The 27868-nt window shown below is 28.3% G+C and overlaps 1 protein-coding gene across 1 annotated transcript; it reads right to left on the bottom strand.

The window, feature by feature from the left end:
- Window positions 1-1317: 1317 nt before the first annotated feature.
- LOC145193831 (uncharacterized) lies at window positions 1318-26469 on the bottom strand. The gene is made up of 21 exons (XM_090086771.1): window positions 26439-26469; window positions 23824-24033; window positions 19244-19432; window positions 18396-18446; window positions 18074-18258; window positions 17806-18004; window positions 15811-16095; window positions 15286-15603; window positions 10059-10120; window positions 7688-7776; window positions 7499-7605; window positions 6935-7011; window positions 5553-5723; window positions 4617-4908; window positions 3986-4279; window positions 3669-3876; window positions 3236-3501; window positions 2876-2942; window positions 2129-2367; window positions 1757-1948; window positions 1318-1564 (listed from the first exon to the last, which is right to left on the bottom strand). The coding sequence occupies exons 1-21, from the start codon at window positions 26452-26454 to the stop codon at window positions 1542-1544; spliced, it is 3540 nt and encodes a 1179-aa protein (XP_089942897.1). The 5' UTR covers window positions 26455-26469; the 3' UTR covers window positions 1318-1541.
- Window positions 26470-27868: the final 1399 nt, after the last annotated feature.

Below are 27868 nucleotides of genomic sequence, written 5' to 3'. Positions count from 1 at the left end.
GTAACAAACAAAATGGTTCTGAAGTTGAAAGTTTTACATAGTTGGGCTTTTTGTAGCGGGTGGGTTAAAATAATAGAAAATTTCCAACACCTTGGATGCGTTGATTTCGTATATACACATTGTATATGATGCCGAAAAAATATATAGAAGTCATTATCTTGATGCGACGTATCATATCGACGTTCATTGTAAGTTTTTTTTTCTTTTCATCTATAACTGTTTAACTTCAATTAAAAGCCTAAAAAAAATTTATAAAAAGAGACGTTTTGTTATGTTCATTCTGCTTTTTTAACAATTATAATAGTATAAACGTTAAACCAAAATTAAATGTTATTTTGTTTAAAACTCAATTTGGTTTTCCAACAATTATTGCTTTAAATGACATTTTCAAACTTGTTTCTCGAGCTTGGATGAACTTACAATAACACACACTCCTGCCCCCCCCCTCACACATCCACCCCAGAAACCATTACGTCAGCCTTTTTAGCTGTCAACGATGTTGTAACATTCGCAAATATCATTTAAACCCTTAATATCTCTCCTTGCAATTTTAAAGGGGAAAGGATTTGCCTCAGATTTTGTCTGAATAGTACCGAAAAAAAAAACTTAATATTTGCTGCCATGTCGAAGATTTTTTAAGTCTTTTCAAATAGCGTATTGTGTGTATATTTACTGTTTTCATAAGTATAACGTTCCACTTCATTGATATTTTAATCTACTGCTATACTTTTAACTGATTCAATTTCCCTATCTACCGTAGCTATTTTCAGTTTTGACCATTGTGCGTGGTTGCAGTATGAGACTGCGTCTTACTACCTTCAGAGCTCCATTTAATTTAATGTGGGATTTATATCACTATTTTAGTTTCAACTTTCTTTCTAAATTTAAGTATTTTTTGATGAGCTTTGTTAAAGCATTTTTAAAGTTAAAATATTTGTTGCTTAATGTGGCAAGTTTATTCTGGTATTCATGATCCATGTTTGTTCTACTATATATTAGGTCTTCAAGCTATTTATAATGTAATTTTAATTTTTTAAATGTTAATAGTTAAAAATATAAACTCCAATTAATAAATTAACAGAAATCTTTTTTGATTTTTTGCACAAGCATTATTCTCTGTTGATCTTTTTTTATTAAACTGGAAGTTAAGTATAAAATAGTGGCAGGGTTGGATTAGTCTAAGCACGTGCTTAGGGACCAAGCAACTTAGAGATCCTAGAATATTCCTGAAGTGGTATTCGCTCTGTCAGTACTTTAATAATAAAATTAAGCATAAACCTTAGGCATTAGTAACTTATATTAATATCTACGTTCGTGTTTCGTATTTATTAACCGTTTTTTATTTAAAATTATACTCCGATAAATTCCAATATTGAAAATTCCAGCTTCGTAGAAAAACTCTTCGGTATTACGGCACAACACGGGCTTCTAAACATTGGCCACTAAACCTCAATCTTTGTTGTTTTATTTTCATTTTCAGTCAAGCTCACAAAAATTCTTACGTCATGGTGTTCCTGATACTTACGTCATGTTCCTGATAGTTAATGTGTAAATGATGTTGTTTCTATAAAATATGTCAATTTAAAATATTATTTATTGGTTGTATAACATTAGATTTACTTAGATTTATTACAACAAAATTAAAATTAAAACTGAAAAGAAAGAAAGAGAGAAAGAAAGAAAGAAAGAAAAAAAGAAGCCACGCATGACTAAATTAATTACTAGTCTTTGTTTAAAGTTTAACAAAATCACTTACCATTAATGACATCATTTTCTTTCTTTTTCAATGCAACCGATTGATATGAGTTTGGTTTTAAGAACTCAGGTATGCATGAGTACAACTCACTCCGAGCTAACGGATTGAGAACAATTAGACATACAAACAAAAACAATCCCTGCAAGCTGTTAAACACGCAGAAAAACCATTGAAACACTATTGTCGCTTTTCCTAAAAAGTCAAACTTTACAGTTACTAGTCTTATATTTACACGCTAAAGAACAGAGCAACTGATTTGCAGACCCATTATCTTAATGCAAGTTGTCTTTATTCGTTCCAAGGCTTAAAAACTTGAAGTTTTAAACAGAAAACTAAAATTCAAAATCAACATTCAAGTTATGGATTGCGTACCTACAGCAAGTACAGCGAATAACCACGAAGTTCCCAATAAGCAGGAAAATATAAAAGCGTTGCAGACAGACTTTTGGATATTAGATAGCATTCCTTCTTTTTTAGCATTTACAAGTAGGTCAGAATTGGGTCTTAATATTATTATCATCACCAAGGAAAGAACAAATAAGTTTATTAGCATGATACAGGCTACCGGTAGCAGCAAACCAAAGTAAAACGGATAACCATTGACAGTGCAGCTAAAACAAAAAACTGCTGAATTTAATGTCTTAAGAGCGATTCCATTTATTCCAAACAAGACAATTAGAATAAGAGGGTTTTAAACCTTGAAAACCCTCTGCTGAAAAATTGTAGAAAATGGTTTTTTAGCACTTCTTTTTCACTTAAATTTAGGGAGTATAAACTAAAATTAATCTTTTTTTTTCTTTTTAAATCTATCCATTATATAAAATATTTATTAGTAAAAATGCTCAATAAGTGACGGTTGGCCGAATATTTTTTTGTACTATGGTACTGGAAAAAAAGTGCAAGACTGTAAATCACACTCTACTTGAACCTTTTTCTTCTAGTCAATTTGATTTTAAAAATTCAAAGCTAGATTCAAAAAGAACATTTTCAACAAAGATTACTCGAAACCAAACAATGATCATTTATCTTATTTTCCAGTACTAATAACATGATAAAAGGACTAATAACATGATAAAAGAATAAATGAAGCATTTTCTTAAATTGAGCGAGTTTACTTACAACTTTTCATTTCCAAGAGAGCCTTTATGCAAAGCTCCAATGTATCCAACAATTAAGAGTGGTGCACCTTCAAAAAAGAAAACTGTGAAGTACATAAGAGAGCTGGTATATTTCTGATTTCAAATTTAAGTGTATATGCATGTATACGACTGAGAATTGAGGTATATTGAAATTTTTATCCCACTCATTTAGCAATCGATATAACTCAATCCTATATTTCGATCATTAACTCTGCTTTGTTGTTTTTACCAAAAAAGAGCAGAACTCTGCTTTGTTCAAGTGAGTTATTCAGTGAATTATTTTGCGTAAATTAGAACATAACACATTTAAAAAAAAAAAAAAAGATTTAGCAACTCTTACCCCATGCAAATAATGAAGATTTCAACAAAAAAGATCTGGACCCTAATTTTCTTAATACAGTCACTTTCATATAAAGATTTACGCCTTCAACAGCCATCCAGCAAAATGTAGTCAAAACAAAGTATTGCAGACCTGCTGCAACATATTTACATTTAGTCTCTGAAATTCTACGTCGTTCGGCTGCAGTAAGGAATAATATTAGCAAAGCCATTAATGAGAGGCACAAGAAGACATGAATTTTTTTTGTACGCTCCTGAATGAGTTTTCTTTGAAAAAACAAAACGAAAAATGTTTAAGTACATACAAAACAAAACAAGGATACAATAACAATGCAAAACAAGCATACATAAATATATATTAAAATTGCAAATTATCAATATTGGTATTGAATAAAGTGTAAATAAGTATTGAAAATGTACAAAAGTAAAGCCACCTTCGCATCAAGAGTATCACCAATGTGAAAAATAGCGCCACTAAAGAAATACAGCATCCGATCCAACTCACAATTTGCAATTCTAAAGGATTATTGCCGATTTGGGAGGTATCCAGTATAAGTGCAAAATTTGTTAGGTGGTTACAACGACAGGAAATATTTTCAGATAATTCTTTTACCTTATAGCACCCATTATTTGACCAAGCATCTAATCAGTTGTAAATATTTTTAATGATTCTAATATCTTTATTTTTATTCTATTGCAGAAAAGAAACAGATCTAATGCTATAAAATAAAAAAATACAAAGGAAATGTACCTATGGTTGAATTCCAGAAGAAGCAGTTAAAAGACCCTCTAAAACCTTGAAAGGGTGGTTTTTTAAATACAATTGAAATAGGCTCAGTTAGGTTATTTATGGTTTGACTCACAACATCGACAGAAACTACAGCACTTGTTATGACACTTTTTCTGTTTGATCCAGAATTCCAAATATTTATTGATTCATTTTTATTTAGAAAGAAATAAGGCGATCGATACACCACTGCAGAAACAATGGCCAAATGGTGAAGTGCTGTCTTTGGTATATAAATTGAAGCAAGAATATCTTCATCTACAAAAAATAATACATGCACAAGAAGGGTAAATATTTCTGCATTTTTAAATTAATCCCAAAACTACTTAGTTGTCATCAAGTTTAAATTCAAAAAAAACTTTTTCTGTAATCTTTCATTTAATATTAAGATCATAAGTTCACCGCCATTATTGAATGCTGTTTAAAAAAATTTAATAAAAATCAGTGCATCATCTTTTATTGACTCAGCCAGCATTCGGTTCTTTTTTCATTTATCAAATTCTTTCAGTATATTTTTTAAAATTTTTTAAAGTTTCTTAAAATTACTAATGATGAATCAGTAAAATTGCAAGTTTGGTGCGATGGACTGACTTACCTATAAATGTTACTTCTCCATAGGCTATTGATATATTCATTTCTGTATTTGACTTATTAAATGCAATAACAGTAACCCCTGTTTGATTTGCTACCTTCATGATCATTCCAACATTCTCCTTCAAGACAGAGAACTCGTTGTCCTTTTTAACCAAATCAGTGAAGCCTGCAGCTACAGCACCAACAGCAGTCAAAACTTTATTTGATGAATTATGAGAACTCTGGGCTTTTACAACTAACGATTGATTGACACCCAAAACTATACTTGCTAAACTTATGACATTTTCAAGCATCTAAAGTCACAAAAGTAAAAAAAAAAAAGTTTGTAATTTAACAAAAAATCTGCAGTGGGTAAAAAAAAACTTAATGCAATTCATAAGTAAATTTCATCAGAAAAAAAATGACAAAAAAAAGGCAGCTCACTTATTACCACATTTACTATATGCTCATTTCACTACTTCATATATATAATAAATAATTTTATTAAATTTGAACTTCTTTTTAAGAATTCTGCTCATGAATTCAATAGTGATAAAAATAAGATTTTCATAGTTACGTTTGTGACATATTTTCAAAATATTTTATGAGCAGCCATCATCATAAATACTTTTTACACAAAGAAAAAGTGATTTTTTAGCCGGCCAAAATGATTTCGATTGATCAATTTCTAATATCATTTCTATGAGCATAGATTGATTTCAGTTGATTTTTGTGCAAGAAATTTTGGAAAAAAACTTATTTTCCAACAATATAAGTTCAATATTTGACATTCACATAAATTAAAAATATCTCTTCATATTCCTAAAAATTAGATGCATTTCTGTAAATAATGTGAATGTCTAAATAGTTCTCATTAAAAAAATTTATCTTGAAATAACACTAGGTATTTCAAACTTTGCATAATATTTCAACTAAAAAAAATGGATAAAAATCTTACTTTTTTTGAGGCAGAAAAGCTTTCTTCAGCTGACAAAATTTTAAAAATTATATCTGCTGTGAGAGAAACATCATAATATGTACTAAGCAGTGAACTACTTGTCAAAAGCTCAGCTGCAATCGCAATCTTTTCCTCAACGATTTTTGCAGTCTCAGGAATGGTTTGAGATGACTAAAGAAAAACACATACATATACACATCAATCATCTGACATTATCTACTTTTATTTATAGGACTAACACCTTATTATTTTTTCAGAATTTTTAAGAAGTGTTTCAATGAAAATAAACTTTTCTTATTTAAATCCAAGACTTTGAAAGAATTATGACTTATAAAATCCTCTTTCCAAATTCTTTTGAAATTGGATTATTGACAAACTTTCAATTAAACATTTTTGAAAACAAAAGATATGTTTCTACTTAATTTTATTCGAGAGCATCAATTGCAATTACATTTCTAGGATTTTTCACAATGCTTCAGTTTAAGGAAGAACAGAAGTTGAAAAGAAATTGAAGCCTATAAAGAAAGTACACCAAGACCTGCTTAAGCATCTCTTGTAACTTATTTGTGAGATCTGCAACTGGATATTGATGTCTGTGAGATGACTTATGCTCAGGTCAACACTGCTGCATCATTCATAGGAGCAACTTTTGTGTACAGTTTTGCAGTGGTTCATCATGAGATGATGAGAAGCAGGCAAATAATTACTGTCAAGATTTAAAAGATCTATGCTAAAATCTTGCACAGTGCTGAGAAATCTAAGAAAAACCCACCTGCTCTACAATAATAAAAGATCACACATGACTAAGAAGACCAAACAGAATTTGTAGGAGCTAGAATGGGAAGTTTTATTTCATCCTCTATGTTTGCCAGACATCTTGAAGAACATAAAGACATGTTTGTCCTAAGATTGTTATTTATTCAAAACCATGAGCAACCATGAATTACAAAAAGTTTGATAAAAAACATGAACTGAAACTGGAGATTTCTAACCTCCTAAAATAGATAAATTTATTAGCGAGGCATTAATTCTGATAGATATTTCTACACACACATGTATCAGTGAGTACCTGTATGAATGTAATTATATTTATATAAAAAGTTCTTACTTTCATGAACATAAAGGATACATACAAAATTGCCTGACTTTTCTATGTCTTGTAACACATAGTAATGTATATTCCTCTGGCCATGCTCATGCAACATTTAATTTATGTATAATATTTAGAAAAAGATCAATGACTAAGTTTCCTCCTGACTTGATACAAGTCATTTTAAGGTTTCACAGGCTTTTTACAAACCTTGATACTTACAATAAGTTTATGCATGTAAATATTTATTGTAACCTCTTAAAATATAAACATTAAAAATAAAAACACTTACTTCATTTAAAGCTATCAACTTCTGAGTAATTGAAGATTGACATTTTAGAAGATCCAATTCCCACAAAGCTCCCACTTCTATATGTAAATTAAACAATTGGATCATAATTTTATAAAAAGAAAAAAAAAACTGCTTTTATTAATAGCTAAAGTAGATGGTTTGAAAGGAACGCAGAAGATTTAAATTCAATTTTACAAAAACAAAATAAGTTATAATAAACACTTGCATTTATTTTGCCAAAGACTGTTATGTCATTGTTAAAAATTAACATCAAAACCCAGGTTTTAAATGAGTATTTATAAGTTTGATGCAACAATATTTTTAAAAAATACAAAAATAAAAACCAAAAGTAACTCATTTAAACAGCACGATAATTTTCAAAATATGCAGTCTTAATCTAAAAATTTAAATCATAAAATTAGTTTTTTTAAGACCGCTTGACAAAACTCCACTTAAACTTGGTATAAAAGTACCTCATTTTGGAGTTTATTCTACACTTTGATGAATTTTCAGGGTTTCTTTTAAGCAACTTACCTATATTTAAAGGCCTACTATAAATATCACCTGGAACTTTAGTATTTAAGATCTCTTCCAAGGATCTGCATATATTGCTCCCCATCATTAGAGTAATGTTTTCATATAAAATTCGAAGTTTGATATCTTTAAAAGAACTGAAATGATAGTAAAAACTGAGTGAAACTTTTGTCCAAAATAAGCTATAAAAAAACAATCAAAAGCAAAACTTTTTTTCACCTCACAGTTGCTATAGCAACTCTTGATTTTGGCTTAAAACTACTCTTCTGTCTGAGCGCTTTATCCAACTCATACATTAAATTAGAAATCTGAAAAAAAAAAAAAAAAAAAAAAAAAAAAGGATACTTAACAATCTTTTTTAAAAAAAAGGCAGCAAAAAAATACTGAAGGCTCTTATAATGTTTGACTATGAAGAGTTTAAATAAATATAGCATTTTATGATTGAATGAGAAAACACAACACCTTGAGGTGTTATTTAAATGAACAACTATTTTGTTCGAATACAATTTTGATTCAAAAAACAAATTTTTTTACAATAATGTTTGTATGGTGGGCTTTTTTTTTATTTTTTAAATATATTTCATCTTTTTTTTTATTTTTTAAATATATTTCATCTTTGTTTAGATTTTGGTTAAAAATATAAATGATAAAAAAACAAAACAAATTCATGAAACAAAAAAGAAAAAAAAAAAATTATTATTGCTGCATTTAATGTTGACATTAAACATCCTTTAAGCAATGACTTTAATGGCATTTTTGGATCATTAAATGTTATAAACCAATCTAATGTAAATTATAAAATAGAAGAATAATTAAAAATTACCCAATCCTTTAACTCCTCTTTTGAATCTCATGGCACTTAAAAAATATATATTCTTTTTTCAAAAACATTTAAAAATAGAATAATACTTTGATACTTTTCTTATAACTTTAAAGGCTCTCAACCCATGTGGCATTTTGCTCACAACCATGCTCATAATCTTACACCTTTGAATCAAAATATTTTAAATCACAGCAACCACATTTACAGAAATTAAGTAAAATGTCATTTCACAGTATTTATTCAGATGTTTTTTGAAAGTCACTTTTTTTTATAATGCAGTAAACAAATAAAAATAAAAATGTTTAATTTTACAGAACTAGAAGCTATAAGAAGTTGTGGAGGTAACAACAGAATTAGCACTTAAAAATTAAAAGAGAATTATTAATCAGTGATAAAAACTAGTGATAAATTTAAAATAAAAAGAGTTTCTTGGAAAAGTAAAATAAAACATTAAAATTTTACTACAAAACTCTTGTTTATTACTTTTACATGTTTTATTACTTATTTTGCAGAGCTTAACATTTATTGTTTAACTTTTGACACTGCTCCTCATGAAGAATACAGATAGGATATTTTTAAAACCATTTTCTCCTCAACAAAAGAAGAAAAAATTACTCAAACCACATAATACTTGACTCTGAAAAGATAAAAAGAATGTGAAATAAAAAAAAAAAGGAGTAGTGTTTGCTTGTAATTAAACTCATAAGTATAAAGTTCAATTCAAATATTTTCAGACTTTCATTTTTCAGATTTCCAATTTAATGACACCATATTTTAATATTCTGACTGCAATTTTCTTGCAAGAAGAACATTACTTACTAAGATTCATTTAGAGAAGACTGAACAATTTTCAAAACATTGTTCACCTCGATCAAAAGATTTGTTCTGTAGATCAATGAAACATGTGATTTAAAAATGCTGTAAAAGATTTAGGTCAGCTATGACAAATACTGCCTAGTTTTTTGACAATATGCCATGAAAATAAAAATACTGAATTCATTATCCTTTAAAAAGTGGAAGAAAAAAAATATAAAATTATTGGCATTTCTTCTGGAACGATTTCTTCCGGAACGATTTCTTCTGGAACGATTTAGAGTGGACAAATTATGACTGCTGACTTAAGTATTGCATCAATAATATTTGATAAATCAATTTTTCGAGTAGATTCTATTAATTTATATATTTTTCACAACTGTAAATGATGTACAAAACTGCATTTCTATTTAAAAGTTCATTATCTTCAATTTTTGTTAATATTCTATGAAGCATGTCAACACAGTTTAAACAAACATAATTTATGTTTAAACAAACATAATTTATGCAAACAAAGTTTTGCTCTATATCTTGAGTTATCACTTTTATTTTGAGGAGAACTTTCTTTTTCAGAAGAACAAAAATTCAACATCTCCATTAACATCTGAATAGCTGAAGTATTTTTCATCATCAAAAACGAAGAAAGCTTCAGTATCTTTAACTTTTTGATGAAATTTTAGAGCTTTAATTGGCATTTATTTGAGAATCTTCAAAATTTCTTAAATAAAACTTTTTTAATGGAAAATTTTAATGCCGACTGTTTTTGGCTGATGCTAACATGTTGTTCCTCTAAATAGTTCAATATCTGCTGCTGTTTCAAGACATTTTTTAAAAAATTTTTCAATTTAAGTCCAAATATCTTTTTTGGCAAAACATATTTTACTAAAGCTTTTTGAAAGCCTTTTATCTACAAAACCTAATCTTTAAACAATCAGCTAAAAAACTTATTGTTACCATTTTCATATGCTTGGTATTGCCAAATGGTAATGATGTTGGCTTTAGGTCCACCATTATTTCTAAAAATCAACATTAATTGAAATTTTTTTAGTTTTTGGTACAAAAAAACTCAATCAAAAATAAACATAGATATACATAGTTTATGCATGTACATAGATGTTTATACATATCACATGAACATATATATATATGTACAGTAGTGTGCAAAAGTTTATAAACAGCTAAATTTTTAAATTATTTTTGTCATTAAATTTTCACTTTTCACTAAAAATGAATGAAGTTTTTAACATTTGTTCCTCTAAAATGATTACACAGAATAATTTAGTCAAAAAAACTATAACTTAAAACAGAAGAAAGAAGTTCAAATTTCATTGAAAACATAATCGTGCAAATGTTTATAAACTGCTCCATGACCCATTAAGAAAATCAAAATTTCATTAAGAAAAATGGATTTATATTAAAATTAATTTACTGGAGTTAATATTTAACTTAAATTGAGTATAAAAATTAATGGGAATTGTCACAAGAAAAGAAAAATTTAATAATACATGCTGTAGAGAAGAAGATTCAATAAGCAAATTTCTGAGCTTTATGATCAACAATTAGCGTACTAATTAAGAAATATAGCGTACTAATTAAGAAATTCAATAAGCAAATTTCTGAGCTTTATGATCAACAATTAGCGTACTAATTAAGAAATATAGACACCAAAAGACACTTGAAAACAAGCATTGTCCAGGCAGGCCAAAGATAACTACAGAACATCAAGACTTTGGTAAGAAAAATAAAAATAAGATAAAAATTGACACCACATTTTCTTCACAAAAGTTGTGTCAATTTTTAAGATAGAACTATGTTGTTAAGTGCAGCGTAGATACTATAAAACGTTGCCTGTGTCAGCATAATTTGTTCGGTCATTGTCCCACCAAGAAACCATTAATAATGTTAAATAATTGCTTAGCCCAAAAAAAATTTGCAAAAGATCATTTGTGTTGGACTTCAAAAGATGGTCAAAAATCTTATTCAAAAACAAATCAAAGTTTACATAGTGATGGTATCAAGTAGATCAGATGTCCAAAAGGTGAAAGATTTGCTTCTAAGTATCAATTGCCAACAGTTAAACATGGCGGTGGCAATATAATAGTTTGGAGATCTTTCAGTCATGATTCTATTAGTCTAATTCATCACATCAAAGACATAATGGAGCAGAATGTATATTTAGATATAATCAAGGCGCCTAAATCAACGCTCATCAGACCCCACAAAAGGTGTTGGTTGATCCAGAGAGCAGGATGGTGGCCATGGAAGTCAGAAACTGCTAAGGAGTGTGTAACAACACACCTGCTGAATCAACTAGTCCTGAAAATGGATGGCGCTCAAGCGTCGTGCCAATACTTGGCCATCAAGGCAAATGGTGAAGCTTTGACAAGTAGAAGGGCATGGGGGTCATGATGTAGCCCTTGGTGTGAAACCTGGGTGATCTTGGTAGTAGTAACAAATACTCAAATGAGAACATTGAAGACCGACCAATAAAAATGATTTATTCTAGATGCTTTTGGATTGTTGGGTAAATAACCCCATAGATGTTCTTATCAACTTAGTTGACTCTATACTTTGTTGTTGTCGAACAATATTAAACTCTAGAGGCTATCCAACAAAATACTGATGTGCTGTGACAAAAAAATAAGAAGGAATTTGAAATAATATCCCTCTTATGAATTTTTTTACTTGTTTATAAGCTTTTGCACGATTATGTTTTCAATAAAATTTAAATATCTTTCTTCTGTTACAAGTTTTCATTTTTTTGAGTAAATTATACTATAATATAGGAACAATTGTTGAAAACTTCATTCATTTTCAGTGAAAAGTCCAAAATTTATGAAAAAAATACTTGAAAAATTTAGCCGTTTATAAACTTTAGCACGCTACTGTATATAAAATGCTTATAAATTAGGAAGGTGCAAAAAAGACATGGTTTGAAAAAGTACCAGCAACAATTTCTTTTTATACTAATATATATTTTAAGGAAAAAAAAAAGATTGCTTTGGTCAATCCTGTTAGAGCATAAATGTTTATGAGAATCTAAAGCAGCGATACTCAAAAAGAACTAATGAGATTGTCTAATTGTCCTAAAGTCTTTGATGCTCAACTTGACAAACTCAAGGTTTAACCAAAAGAGAAAGGCAAGCACTTAACCAGGATTTACTGGACTTTGAACTTCTTACCAAGCACAGTGGGCCAGGTGGTAGACAAAACCTCAAGAAAAAAATTCAAAATACTTCCAACTACTTAGTATATTATGTATATAAGAGCATAATGTATGGTTTAAAACATTATTGGTAGTTTGATAGTACATCATAAATGTACAATTATCATTTACAATTAAATATATTTAGAAATTTATTTATTAATTTTTATAATAAATATATCATCTATAACTATAACAACGAATAACTTTTAAATTATTTAACATATGCGAAATTAATTGACACATTATTAAAATTTAATTTTATAGAAAGTAATATAAAAATGCCACAACAAATTCCAAGGTCTTGATTTAAACTCACAGTTTCATTTTGAAATATAAAGGTCACAGTTTCATTTTGAAATATAAATTCTTATTTGTAATATTAAAATATTATATTAAAAATGACGCATGTAGTTTAGAACCTGCTGGAACAGCTTATTAATGATAAAATAAGTTAATACAATATATGTACAGCCTGTTGGTGCTGTTTAATTCTGCCCTTAGCTGCCCCTTTAGGTTTGGTAAACATTTAAAAAATTTTTTTGTCATAAAATGCTATTTGCGACAAACCTATTTTTTTGGCTTTAGTCAATAATAGGTGCTGTGCTTATTATACTGGCCTAATTAAATGTAGCTGAAATAAAAATAATGGCCATATTCATGTTATATTAGTTTATAGTGGTTGCACTAATAATGTTAAAATTATTTTTTTGTAGTTGATATGAAGATAAGTGATGTCCATAAACATATACAGCATTACCAACTAAAGCCTAGTGATAAATCATTTTCTTTGTCTGTAGAAGCTATTCTAGTCTCTATGAATTTGGGTTCTACTGGATGTGCTGCGTTTATAAAAGTGTATCAAAAGAAATGGAATGATGGAAACCGGGGAAATATAAAGTTTGAGAGTAAAAATAAAAATTGGTTGGCTCAAGACTTAAAATCTACATACAGTAATAATATGTCTAAGTCTGAGAATTCTAGTCAATCACATAAGATTGGTGGAAGACCAAGTTGCTTCTTTGAAGATGCATCTGACAAAACCAAAAGAAGAAGACTCAATGATGTCATAAATAATTTTACTACTGATGAGTTGCTCCACTCAGCAAAGCTTAAATCAAGAAATGAGTTCAATTATGAGGCTGCCAAGCAAGTTGCTGAGATATAAGAACCTTCTAGTCAATTTAAAAAGTATACACCTAATGAAGGTCTGGCATTAATTATAGATGATGGCATGTCAAAATCAACCTACCAACTTATCCGAAATGGAGTTGAAGAACGTGACTGCCATATATATCCTTCATACAACAACATAAGATTGTCGAAAGCTAAGTGCTATCCAGAGAACATCTTTGTTGATGATTATTCAGCACAAGCACCACTACAAGAATTATTAAAACATACAGTAAAAAGACTCTGTGAGGTGCAAGCCATCATCTACTGGATATTGTTGTCCAATAAGATTTTCTTTTCAAAAAGAAAGCAAAGCTGTTGTCCTAGAAGAAGCAAAATATTTAGAATCTGAAATAGAAAAATGTGGCATTTTTAATGTTAATTTTGGTGGAAAAGAAATGGTTGTCAAAAGTATTATTGAACTGACCATGATTGATGGCAAAATTCAAACTATTCTGTCTGATGTGACTAATTCAACTCAATGTTGCTCTGTGTGTGGTGGGTCTCCAAAAAACATGAATAACTTAGAATTGGTGTTGAAATCGGACAATGCTAGTAATTTAGAACTGAAATATGGTCTTTCTAGCCTGCATTCCTGGATTGGGTTTTTTGAGATGGTATTACATATTGGATATAAGCTGGAAACTCAAAAGTGACAGTCTAGAGCTATTGAAGATAAGGAAAATGTTAAGCAAGTGAAGAAACGTATCCAGACAGAATTTATAAACCAAATGGAACTGGTTGTGGATTTCCCAAAAAGTGGAGGATCTGGTAAGTGAAATTACATAAATACTTGTATATAAATCATCAGGTTAACTATCACATATATGCAATTTGTAGGTACCAGTAATGATGGAAACACCGCCCTACTATCAATCAACTGCCAAAATTTTGAAAGTAGATGAAACTTTTTTATTTTATTTTTGCATCATTCTAGTCACTTTATCATCTGGACTTGAAATTGATACAGTCAAATTTAAAGACTATTACTGCTCTTAAACTTTACATATTCAAGTATTCCTGGTATTACATGTCACAATCAGTACACAAAATTTTAGTTCATGGCCATGCCATCATTGCTAGACAGTACTTGCCAATTGGACTGATGTCAGAGGAGGCCCAAGAGGCCCGCATCAAGGATTTAAAAAAGCTTAAGGAAGATTTCAGTAGAAAGACTCCTAGAATAGACACAAATTGCAACCTGGTTAACAGACTACTTGTATCTACTGATCCTGTCATAAAATCATTTAAGAAAAGGTCATAAAAAAAATGGTAAGAGTTTTAAAAAAATCCCCAGTGAAGTTCTGGCTTTGCTGAGGGAATCAGCTCCACCTTCTTCTTATTCTTTGTAGCTAAACACAATTTGTTGTTTGATTTTTGAAAAAAAGGTTGATTTAAAAAAAAAATTTTACTAAGCCTATTAATTGTAATTAAATTAAATATTAATTGTTATTAAAAATTAAAATATTCTTGATAAAAATAAATAATATTCCATATACAATGATTATTTATATATCTAAATGGGTTTGGGGAGCAATTGGGTAATAATTAGGTTTTGTTCACCATATCCCATATACCTGAACAACTGTGCAAGGATAGATTATGGAAAACATAACAGGGGACTTTGTGCGGGGGTTTATTCGATAAACCAATTTGCAGTTGATTACAGTAATGGCTACATTTAAAGATTATTTATAATCTAACTTTCATTTTAATCCATGGCCAGAAATCAAATTACAAAAACAATGATTATGCAAATACTTTAAAAGAAATGTAAACACTTGAAAACTGTAAGAAGATAACCTGTTATGGCATCAGACTTTTGTTCTGCAAATATCACTGTTATATTTTCACGTTCTTGTCCTTCTACAAAACTTAGCCGTTGATGTTGTGTACATGAACTTGTCAGATAAACTCTAACACCAAGAATATCAGTCTCATTTTTCAATGATGAAAAACTAGCAGTACTACCATTTTTTATGCAAACTTCATGAACAACAGTGTGATTAACATCTAACCATTCAACATTATGAGCCAAAGTACAATGGTCTTTAAGTATTGCTTCCCAACTCACTATCACAGTCTCATTTAGTAAAAATACCTCCAATGTTTTTACTTTTGCTGTAAGAAAAAATTTTTCTCAATAAAAATCAAATTAAATACTGCCATAAAGATAAGCTAAAGATCAGACAACTAAGAATATCTAGATGCTTTGAGTTCAGCAAAAAAGAAAAAAACATTACTGAACTTTATAGCCAAAATCTGAAAGATCTGAACCAATTAGCAGTAAATATACTGCTAATGGTTCAGACCAATCAATAAACTTACGGAGCACTACTGCAGTTGTATTTTGAGTAACAGTTGAAAACTTCCCAACCAATTTGTGAACAAAAGTTCTCCCACAATCTGAGACATCAAGAGGACCAATTTGGTAAACATATTTGTAACTGTTGTTTCCTATACTACTGGAACTGGTTAAACTAATTGCTTTCTCTCCAAACAGTAATATGCTTACAGGCTTAGGTACACCAAAACCAATAAATGTATATGTATTTCGGGAACCTTCAGCAATTTCAAGCTCAGCATTGAATAATGTTATCACTTTAGGGTCGACTAAATAATTGCACATAAAATAGAAATCCTTTTTTGCAAAATATACAAAATGTAATATATTTCTTAGGTTAAAACAACCAAAATATAACATAATTATTAGGATAGCAAACCAATGCAGGTTATACTTCTAGTGATAATCTAGTAATGCCTAATTTAGTATAACATTATATCAAAACCACCATTTGACTAATACAGAATATAATAGCCAACATGCAAATCCTGAGACTAAAACTAAGTACCAAAATAAAAAATATATTACAAGAAAATAGCTAAGTTGCTTCTAAAGAAATATCAACTAAAGGATGTAAATCGAAATAAAATTTTTGAATGTAGAAGTTTAATCCACAATTCCTGCTGCTACATAAAATTACTACTTTCTGCATGAGAATTTACAACCACAACAAAAGTTCTAATTTTCACAATTTGGTACAGAAATGAAGGAAAAAAAGTTAAGAACAAATAAGGATGATACTAAGCAAAGCTCAAAACAAGTATGAAGGAAAGTTAGAATTTATTTCATAAGCAGTAAAATGACAATTGCTTTTAGTAGTTTGCTAGCTTGTTGATAAAGATATTGCAAAAGTAAAAAAAAAAACATTTGTGAAGCATAAAAGTTCATCTAGTGATTATATATAAAGTTAAAACTGTGAAGCCAATATAAGATTCCTAATTTTAGCTGGACACATATCATGTTGTATCTTGCTGATTGTATATCAAGTGCAAAGTATTATTGCATTCTTTCTAAGAGAAAAACCAATGCTTTGAGAATAGAAGTTGTATACATCTTTTTCTTGACAGCAATCCTACAGCAAAAACTTTAGGATTGAAGACAAAGCATCAGCTGACAATGGAACTAACAATAAAAGATGCAATTAGAATCTACACTTTCATTCAAACTGTACTATCTTTTATGAAAAAAACTTTAGAAAGTTAATGAAGTTTAATAAAAATAGCAGAAGCATACAACCAATCAATTCCCAGGCCAACTCAGCTAATAAAAGTAGATGGGTTGACTTAGGTATTAAGCATAGAGAATTATTTTTGAAAACCATTCAAAACAGAAAAGCTGAAAGTGTGTGTAAATGAAAAGAAAATAGTCCTCCTATCTTTAGAATTTAATCTCTTTGTCTAGGGGCCTCTATGCTGCTTTTCCTTAAAAATCAAATCAGTAATAAATCACTCAGCTGAGCACATTTGTTGTAAAAAAGACTGCGTGGACAATTTGAAGGTAAATAAGTTTTTAAATGTTAATAGTAGTAAATTAGTTTCTTACAAAAAAAAAAAATAAAAAGTAACCCTTAAAAATAAGATTTTAAAATACCATCAATGCAAAATAGCAGATCAAATTCAAAATAACTTGGCAGAAGTGGTTGTAGAAATGTCAGAAAATAAAGCTGATTTTTCAACCTCCAAACATTACCTTATTTGAAACACATTTCTTATGTCACTTCACTTTAAGATATAATAGATCAGGCAACTATTATTGTTTTTGATTTTTATTGATTATGTTTATAATTTTAAAAAATTAATAATTCAACACTTAATTACATGTAAAAAAAAAAGAAACCAATATCAAGTCAAAACTTATCACTACATTAAATTCTTTTTTTCTAATAAGTATTGAGCTTTATCAATCAAAACCTTGTAAATAATGTTATCATATTTAGTGCTGTTAATTATGAATTGATTACAGATTTCAAAAGAACTGACCTGAAACTTTTTCGCAAATATATGAGGTTGGTAAATCACAAGCATATGTTGACCAAAAGCCTTTTGTCATCAATACACAGTTGCAGTTCTTACATTCTGCAGGTTCATTAACATTCCAGTTGCTTAATGTTTCATTTAGAATCTTTCCTCCATACCAAATAAAACTTGTGTGGTTCTTAAATAATCCAATCCAAAAGTTCTAAAAACCCAAATACTAATTAATGAAACAATTATTGCAACGCCGCTGAACACAGAGTAGGAAATTGACCTGTGTTTTGTTGGCAAGCTTAGTTGTTAAAAATATCTGCTCTTCCTTGCTGTCAATAACAAGTAAATTGCTAAGGTTTTCCTCACAATCTGACTGAGCTTTTTCTGCAGATGCATATATGCGAGTATTTATATCATAGCATGATTTTCCCCATGTAATCCAACCAGGTTCACAGATTGGTGATTCTAAGGAAGTCATTATGTTTAAAAACAAAAAAGTGTACAAAACGACAGAAATATACAAGTGACAAAAAAAAAAAAACATAATTCAAGAGCATTTTTTACTTCTGATGTTGAATTATGTTTTTGAAAAAATAACTCACCATCAGTATCATTCAGCAAAGTAGGACTGTTTGTAACTTGTGGTAACAATCCTAATTATTTTAAAAAATAAATTTATATTAAAAAACTGATTGCACTTTGGAAAACACCTAAATGATATATCTGACATAAATTATATTTTAAAAAATTTATTTGCTTTCAAAATTTTATGTAAATAATATCGGAAAAAACATTACATTTCATAAAAACAAATTTTTTAATTTAAAAAAAATAACCATGGATTGATGGAACTAAGAAAATCTATAACTATCATATAAAAGATTGGTTTAACAAACCAAAAATCTTTTATAGAGTTCAATTTTGTTAAAGCAAATAAATAAAATCATTCAAAAAAAAGTAGGATATTGGTTTTGCACTTAAGCTTAAACTGTACAATTTTAATTACTCATAATTTCAATATTGTTACTGAGACAAGTATTTACTGGTTATTTTTTTGTAACTTTTTAAAGCATTTATTCAATTTTTTTTAACAGTTCTATCACGTTAACACACAACTTCACTTTCAAACTTTTTTTAAAAAAATACTAAAACTGTGTATAACTAAACAAAGCATTTACCAATCTTGGCCTTCTCTCTATAGTAAACATTAAATTCATTTATCACTTGGTTACTAAACAGGCTTCAGCATAAGAATAATATTAACTTTTATTTTGATAATCCCTTTTTTAAAACCCATAAAAAGGATGGATGATAATTTTCCCAGAATACATATATAAAAACTTTAACTTTTGAATAAATTGGCAATTGCTAGAAACAGAATTTAAGTATTTCAATTTTGTTAAAACTGTTATAGCAATAATATGAATCTATCAGTATAATAAACTTATACCTAATTTGGTTTCACAAATAAGTGAAGCTTCACGATTGCAATTAAAATCATTCCATTTCCCACCAAAATATATTGCAGCACAGTCTTCTTCAAGCAAATCATTTGGCTCTTTGTCATCCCAATTAGTAAAATTCAGCTGGGAGCCATCGATCCATTCAAACTTGCCTTCCTCTTTTATGTCATTCAAACCTAAAGAATAATTTTTTTAAAAAAACTTAAAAGTATATAATATGCATTTTGTAAGCCGCATGATAGTGAAAAGTTCAAGCATCTGATATCAGCAAACGAAACACCTTTCTAAGCATAAAATTCAAAAATTATTCCATGTAAACTACAGTGAAGAATCAGTTAATATCAGATAATAAATGATAAGTGCAAGTTAATAGAAAACTATTAAATGGAAACAAATTGATATTTTAGTATATTACATTTTACTTTATACTTATTTTAATTTTAAAAATACATCCATAGGAAAGTCAAGTTTGAAGAAAACAATTGCTAATTGTGTTTCTAAGGAGAACTAGACATTAAGTGTAAATTAATAGAAAACTATTTAAGTAAATGGAATCAAATTGATAACATGGGAAATGCCATCAGTATACATCCCAGTGTTTGACAATATGCTTCATGTATTTTGAAAAGGTAAAACTGATACTTCTATATTAACTATGTAAATTATTCTTATCTGAAGAATGTCATATTTAGCAAGTTTTTTTTTTCAAAAGCCAGTTTTTACAAAGTTTAAGATCTTTTTTTTTTTCAATGTAAAATGCTTATGTACTAGTTGCTTTGTTGTTTTCAACTTTTAAGATTCTTCCAACATGGAAAACCATTGTAACTATTTTAAATGAAATATTTATGGGAAAAAAATGTTTTTGTAAGCAATTTTTAAAAAGTTGTGAATTAATGTCTAACAATTTTTCCCTATTAATAACTGTAACATCAATTACCTTTTAAATGTTTCACCTTTTACTGTCAATTTGATAAAATCATTCATTCATTGTCAATCATTATTTAAAATTATTTTATTTCTACTGATTATGTGCAGATTACATGACCATTATGCATCAGCATAAATAATGCATAGACTCCAATAAAGTAGCAAATTAACAAAAAAGTGAACAACGATTCCCAAAATTTAAGAACCTCAGAGAGTTTTAGAGCAGCTTCACCAAGTACCGTTGATTTACTCATTACTTTTATTATGTTAAAAACATTTCAGGTGAAGCAAGAAAAAAGTAAGAAACAAGTTATTTTAAAAATCGTCTCAAAAAAATTAAGTCTTATTTTTTTAGGGATAACATGATAAAGCACAAAGCATTAGGTCTAAAAATAATAACTTTTTGCCTTCATCTCACAATAATGTGCATTCATGATAGGATAAAAGCAAAATCTCTATCATATATCATGAAAATATAAAAACATCAGCTTTTTATTTCACGTATCCTACTACCCCTTGGATATCCTGGTAAAGTCTAATGAGAAGTTGTCATAAAACTTTTGAGCAATGAGTTAAGCAAATTTTATTATAATTTTATTATATATTTTATTATAGCATCAATGGTAACCATAACAAAAATAAAAGGAAATCTCCACTCTGTAAATATTACAAAAATTTACAGTAATGGATTTTTTTTTCAAGCAACATTAAGTATGAAGGATGCTAATGTAATAGGTATGAAGAATGACTTTATTGTAAACTTACTAAAACCTTCAATGAAAACCATTAAAACTGTATTTATTTAAATTCACAAAAGGATTGCTTTTCATGCACCAATTAGAAAACCAATAATGATGGACAGAGAAAGACTCAAAAAAGTAGGGTGGTGTAAGGAGAGAATTCCTTGGTCTATGAAAAAAAAGGAGCAATTAGAGAAATACAGATATTAATTTTGTTTTAAAAGTCAAAACTAAAATTTTTTATACTCTCAATCTTAACTGATAATTGATATACTCAAATATATATTTTCTTTACGCTTTAATACAATCTAATATTTAATATATATTAGCCTAGTTCAACATGAACTTGATTTCCTTTGATATTAGATAAACTACTTCTGTCAGTGTGAATATATAAAGAATATAAAAAATATAAAGAATATTTTTATTGCTGAAGAAAAAAGATCAGGGTTTTAAAAGGCAAATGAAAATCATAAGTATTGGTCAATAACTGTAAAGAATTTTAAATTTGAGGGATTTTGTTTGCGGCTGGTGGCACATTGATTTACTGAACTTTTGATTTCTCCTGTAGAGTAAGTTAAGTTTCTATTGTGAACTAAATGGTTCATTCTAGTAATACCTAAATAGCAAAAATTATAAAGAGGCATTGCTAATTTACTTTGTTTTCAACTCTTTGAAAACATATTGAATTTGTGCTTCGCTTACTCATAAAATTCTTCATTAGGAAAGTATTGTATGTTGTAGTTAAAGCAACTAACTACATTAACACATAATTTTTTTACCCTTACTTTTTACTTGTCTGCTTTGATTGAATATTTATAACAGCTTATTGACTTTTTACATAAGTAACATGGCGTTCTGTTAAGTAGCATCTCCACTTCCCAAGAGCTTCAAATTGTTTGTTGTTTAGTTTGTCTTTGTTTAATTAAATAATACTATTCATTTGGTTTAATGTTGCAGATTGAGTCCTTCCTGCTACTACAATGTTATCCATATAGCATAGGTATCTTTTTGCCATTCCTTTGTACTGACTATAATTTGTGCTCTGAAAGTGATACTTTCTTAATTTCATTTTTAGAAGCCAAATTTATTTGATACAAAATATTGGAGGAATGAGGTTTGAAGAATGAACTTGGTAGCCAATTTTAGCCAGTTAAAACAATTTTATTTCTCTAAATCTTTAAAAATACTTCTTCGAAAAAAACATCACAATAATTTCAAACTTTTATGTACAAAAGAGAAAAGTCCACATTAATATTATTTTATGTACAAAATAAAAAAAGCTTTGTTTTGATTTCATGTTTAAAAGTATAATTTTTAAATTCTAAAACACAAAACTAACCACAGTAGGTGCCTATAGACTAAACTTAAAACTTGAAAACTCCAGATCTTCATGTATAAATTCATCACAAATCGACAAATTATTTACTTAACTGAAACTAATTTATTATTATGATGATGATGATGATGATGATGATGATGATGATGATGATGATGATGATGATGATGGTGTTAGAATAGTTGAAACTGATGTGAGAGATTTTTTATAGAGAGAATAACAAACTCAGAAAGAAAAGCTAACAACTTATGCATTATTACAAAAATCTTGTTAAAAAGGTCACTTAAAGCAAAATAAGGTTTAGAAAACCCTGTGGGAAAATATCAGCAAGACAGAAAATGTAAAATTGGCTTAAAACATTGCTTTTATCCAATATTTTACATTTGTCAGGGTTTATGCAACATCAGAAGAGCAGCAGGTCCAACTGCTGGTAAGTGTGGTGCTTGCCAAAGTGAAATACAAATCACTGATAGAGAACCGAGATTTTTCTTTGAAAGACATCCTACAGCACCAAATGCACATTCATTTCTGGTTACCTGTTTGCAGTGTGATTATTTTCTTTTTTAGAGTTAAATGCTAGTCTTCTTTGTCAATGTTTAGACAAGGTATAAAAGCAATTAAGAATTGTGTAACTATTAAATCAAGCTAAAACAGCATGTTTTCTTGTCCTAAAAACATACATAAAACTTTATAAATCATACTTTATGGATTAATTGCAAAGATTCTGCACCATAGTTTTCTAAAATCTGTAATATTACATTAAAACTGAAATAAAGTGCTTTGGTGATACAAATTGAATTATCAATGAGTCCCAGTTTTAACAATAATTACAACTAAATGATATGTAACATTGAAAAACTCATAAATATGAATTTGAGAAACATAAATATAAATTTGAGAAACAAACCTTACAACTTTGAAAATTGATGACAATAACATTACAAAAAAAAAGAAATAGAAATTTTCAAATTACATATTCAAAAAAAATAAAATTCTACCATTTTCAAAACATAAGAATTCCTGGAAGTCAATAGCTAACACTAAACTAATAATTAATTGTTTTCACTCCCAAGTTTTTACAATTTGCTTTGTTGCTTATCTTGGTGATAATTTACTTCAAGAAAAAGTTCTTTTTTAAAGTTTCATTTGTTTATTAATTCATGATAATATTCATGATATTTGTCATGCATAACATTAATAAATTTCTTAAGCATTATAAATGTAACATGCTAAACAAAAATTAAATCAAAAATATTCAAAAATATTCTTTTGTGCTAAACCATTTTAATAAGGATGTTAATACAACAAAATGTTTTAAAACTAATGCTGACATAGTAGAGAAAAGACTGGTAACCAGAAAACCTAAAGTCTTTTAAAAACTTTATCTAATGAACAAAAAGCCACAAATGATTGTATAGCAGCTGTTTTTGATTTATAAATGTTTATTGTAAATGTTTGTGGATTGAAGCACTTAATAATGCTTTTATTTTTTAACACTATAATGATTGAAATCATCAAATATACATACAAATATATATAAAAATAGAAAACCTATGCATACCAATCCAAAAGATCCGTCTGTTGGTAGAAGTTATTTGCTGCAAAATAAAGCTATTTTCTGCTTCACTTGTTATAATGACTAAATCACCACCAAACTTTTGGCAAAACATTTGTGCATCAGCCATAGCATATCCTCGTGATTCTTTGTTAAAAAGATAACAAGAGCCATTGAATTCTTGCCAACCATCAATGCAGCTGTCACTGAAGGACACTAATCAAATTAGAAATAAAACCTTAAAAATATATAAATAACTTGAGTTAAAAAATATAGCATATAAAAAATAACCAGATATATACACTGGCCATAAAAAGGAGCCTGTGTTTTAATTGAACTAAAATTGGAAAAAGAATTGTAATAGTTTCCCTGCAGACATTACAAAACTGAAATCATGTTGAAAGCAGTTCTTTCGCCATCACTACAAGCATCAGTAGGTCCTAGCATTCCATTATTTAAATAATTTTAGTCTAAGATTAGTGCTAAACCAGAAAAGTAAACTTTTTTTTTTTGAAAGTGTCTCAAGAGGATGGAATTTTCATAGTTCGAATTTCTTATTCATTAAGATTCAAGTAATAAGCAATAGTATTTTTTTTTTAATTTTTTTGGCCTTTTTTTAGGTAAAAGATCTCAAAGAGAAAATCCTCAACAAGAAAAGGATGCAATCACTTCCATAGCTGCTAAACAGTTAATTAAATGCTAACCTTTGTGTTGATTACAGTAAATTATTGCAACCTACAATGTTGGTAGGAAGTACTCCACCAGCTGGGGTAAAATTTAATAAAATAGAAGCTTACCATGGTGCGCATTGGGTTTCATAATACATTTAATCAAAACATTCATGTTTAAGAAACAATTTAAGATATTTACATAAGAGAAAGCATTAAGAAATTAATTGTCTGTAAAAACTTAAATCAAATTTGGTTTTCATAGTAAGTTTAAAAACCCTTGCTGGTAACTATCAGAAGAACTAAATTGCCTTGTCTTTCTTTAATCATGGCGGCTATTAGATGATTTGAAAGATGATACAAACCCTAACAAGACCATCAGATCCAGAAACACTTAAAAAATCAAAAATAGAAACTGACTCTAGCATAGAAAAAGTTCACGAATATTTTGTAAATTCAAACACAATGTTATTTTTTACACATACTAGGAATTTCATCATCATTTCTCAATAAAAATGTTGAGGACTGGTTAGTGGAAGAAAGTTTCTGAAGTGTTTTCACAAAACAAATTGAATGTTTTTATTGAAATTATGAGAAACATAATAATAAATTGGTATATTAGGCCTACTGGGGCACTTCAATTTTTAAAAAAAGTAACAATGTTTGTTGTACTTCTTAGGTGAAATGGAAACTGATAATTACTTCAGATGGCATCACCAACCACTAAGTATTGATGCTTTCACTTTAAAATTTGACATTTTAGATATCTTCTTTACTAAAAATATTAATTTGAGAAAATATTTCATTACTTTTTCTTCTTTATGGTGCTCAGTTAAGGATTTTTACTTTTTTCGAAAAAAAAGTTTTTTATCTCATTTTTGCGTCTCCTATTTATATATCTTTCTTTACTTAAAGAGGATGTGCATTTAAAGCTTAAAAAAAAAGAGATGATTAAACTTATTATAAATGCAACACAAATATGTGAGAATGATAAAATTTTTAGTCCATAACATATTTAACTTTACCAGTGATCATTGCAGCTGGTCAATCCAAAGTCATATTTTTTTTTTCTCATTACATTTGACCTCTAACTTATAGAACATTTAATTGATATAAGACTAATTAGCCAGAGTGCTTTTATTGTTACATTTTTATTGGATACAAGACAGTGGTACAATTACATTTCTTTGAGTTTAGTTTAAAAAATCTAATCCATAGTCTCTAACTTTCTTTTATAACTTGATCAAAAGTATTAGATTTTCAATTTACATTGCTCAGCCCCAGAAAAGCTTTATAAATGAAGTCAAAACAATTTCTTAGTTTAGTTAGGAAATTTATAAATTGTTTTAAAAGACCTAACTTAATATGGAATGATGGAAATACATTTGCTTTTGTTAAGTAATGGTCATTTTTATATCATAACAGTAAATAATTTTTTTTTTATATCATAACAAATAAAAATAGAATCTCAAAACAGTGAGATGATTGGATAGCTGATGAAGCAAATTTGGATAGTAGTTTGTTTTTTTACATTTTGCACTTAAGCCTTTATTAAGAACAAAACAGATTAGCATATGGTACATGATCAGATTAAAAACTTTTTCTGACTTTCTGCAAATTTTTTAAGAAGTTACCATTATACAAAAAAATTGAAATAGAATAAAAAGCATCAGTTACATTTAAACATTACCACCAGGTTGAATACAACTATTGAAGCTAATATCAAAAACATTTTGATGAAAAACCTCTACAATTAAACTTAGGCTCTAAACTAAATTCAGCAGCATTTAGCTCAGATAACTTAAATGAAATAAAAAAAATTTAAATTAACTAATCATTAATTAGGAGGGGTTATGATGCATATCAGATTACTCAATTGACAGTCCCCTCCTCTGCAGGAAGTGCGCTATTTATTTTAACCCTTTGCACTCGAGACTTTTTTGTTTGACCTACCAGGGTAATTCCGCATCAAATCACCCAAAATTTAGAAAATTTTAAACTATGGGTACTCAAATTTTTTAAAAACTTTTTTGGCTATTGCATCTTAAAAAGAAAAGTTAACACATAAAATTTCAGCTAAAAATATTGAGCGGTTGATAAGATCTGCAATTTTAATATTGACCTGGTTTCCCAAAATGACCCGGTTTTCATAACATTCTGAAAAAACATTTTTCTTAAAAAATAAGAAATAAAAATGGCAAAAATATAAAAATAAACTTATATAATGTTTATTTGATGCTGAGGTCAATAAATGTACTTAAAATTCTCAAATATAAAAGGAACATGCTTAAAAGTTAATAAAACAACTAGTTTCTATAAACCAACTTTGGGGCCCAATATCTCAAAACACCCCCGTCAAATTTTTTTTTTTGTTTGCTGTTAATATTTTCAGCTGCTTATAATCTTACTAGACACAAAAAATCTAACTGGAAAAACAACTGAAACATATGGAACTTTAATTTCAAAGATGTATTACTTTTTCAAGAAATTATTTTAAAAAACTTGCAAATAGAATTCTGTAAATTATTATTTTTAGTTTATAGACTCCTTTAAAAAAACAGAAAAAACAAAAAACAATTTTGTTATATTTAAGGAAGTCTTCATTATATGATAACTTAGTTATTTGATCTTAACAACTGAAAAAAACATCCTGTTTTGTTTTTATATAAAAACTGACTAAGTGTGATATTGATGTGCATTTGTTTTTAAAATTTTGACAACAATATTTTGTAAAAGTTTATAATAACTAGTTTATAAAAAGTTCAGTTAAAAAACATCTGCGGAAAATAAAACACTTTTTTAAAGTGTTTTTTAAAGATCATAGAATTCTTTTAAAATTAAAATCAAAATTTACTTTATTAACATCAAAAACAAAGAATTCGCCTGGGTTTTTGAAAATAGCTCTGTATTTTGAAATATGAAAGGTTGAAGTATGATTGAAAAATAACTATCGAAGTTTCAACGTTATTTCAACGTAAGTTCAACATTAAAAACAATCGTTGAAAATTTCCACGTCTTTTCTACGTTATTTTCAGTTATTTTCTAACATTGACGTGTTGCAATAATTATTGCTATTAATAGCAATTAAAAGTTTACCGACGCAAATGTATTTCAAGTTTCAAATTACGGAAAATATTAAGCATCTGCGTCTCGGAATTGTTCTCTCGAAAAGAACCGGGAAAAGCGTAACGAGACCAGAAATTTCCCGGAAAAAAATAACGAGACAAAGGAAACGATAGTCCCGAAATAAAGTTATAAATCAGGACTTAAATTTTTCTCGGAAATTAAAAACTGTGTCCCGGATAATAACGAAACGTTACGAGACAGATCAATTATATTAACTAGATATCTAACTCGCGCTTTCGCAGTGAAGAAAATTTTTT

This window comes from Hydra viridissima, unplaced genomic scaffold, assembly GCF_058129835.1.
Source record: "Hydra viridissima isolate aposymbiotic clone 2 unplaced genomic scaffold, HvirCarnegie_v1 scaffold_5, whole genome shotgun sequence".
NCBI lineage: Eukaryota > Metazoa > Cnidaria > Hydrozoa > Anthoathecata > Hydridae > Hydra > Hydra viridissima.
This window is presented reverse-complemented; position numbering and strand designations above follow the sequence as displayed.

Bases quoted from the DNA above. Each gene is read 5' to 3' on its own strand.
- LOC145193831 (XM_090086771.1), bottom strand. The intron at 19,433-23,823 runs GTATGCATAGGT...ATTATTCTTTAG, and splicing joins CAGACGGATCTTTTGGATTG to GTTTGAATGACATAAAAGAG. The intron at 18,005-18,073 runs GTCAATTTCCTA...TTGGGTTTTTAG, and splicing joins AGCTTGCCAACAAAACACAG to AACTTTTGGATTGGATTATT.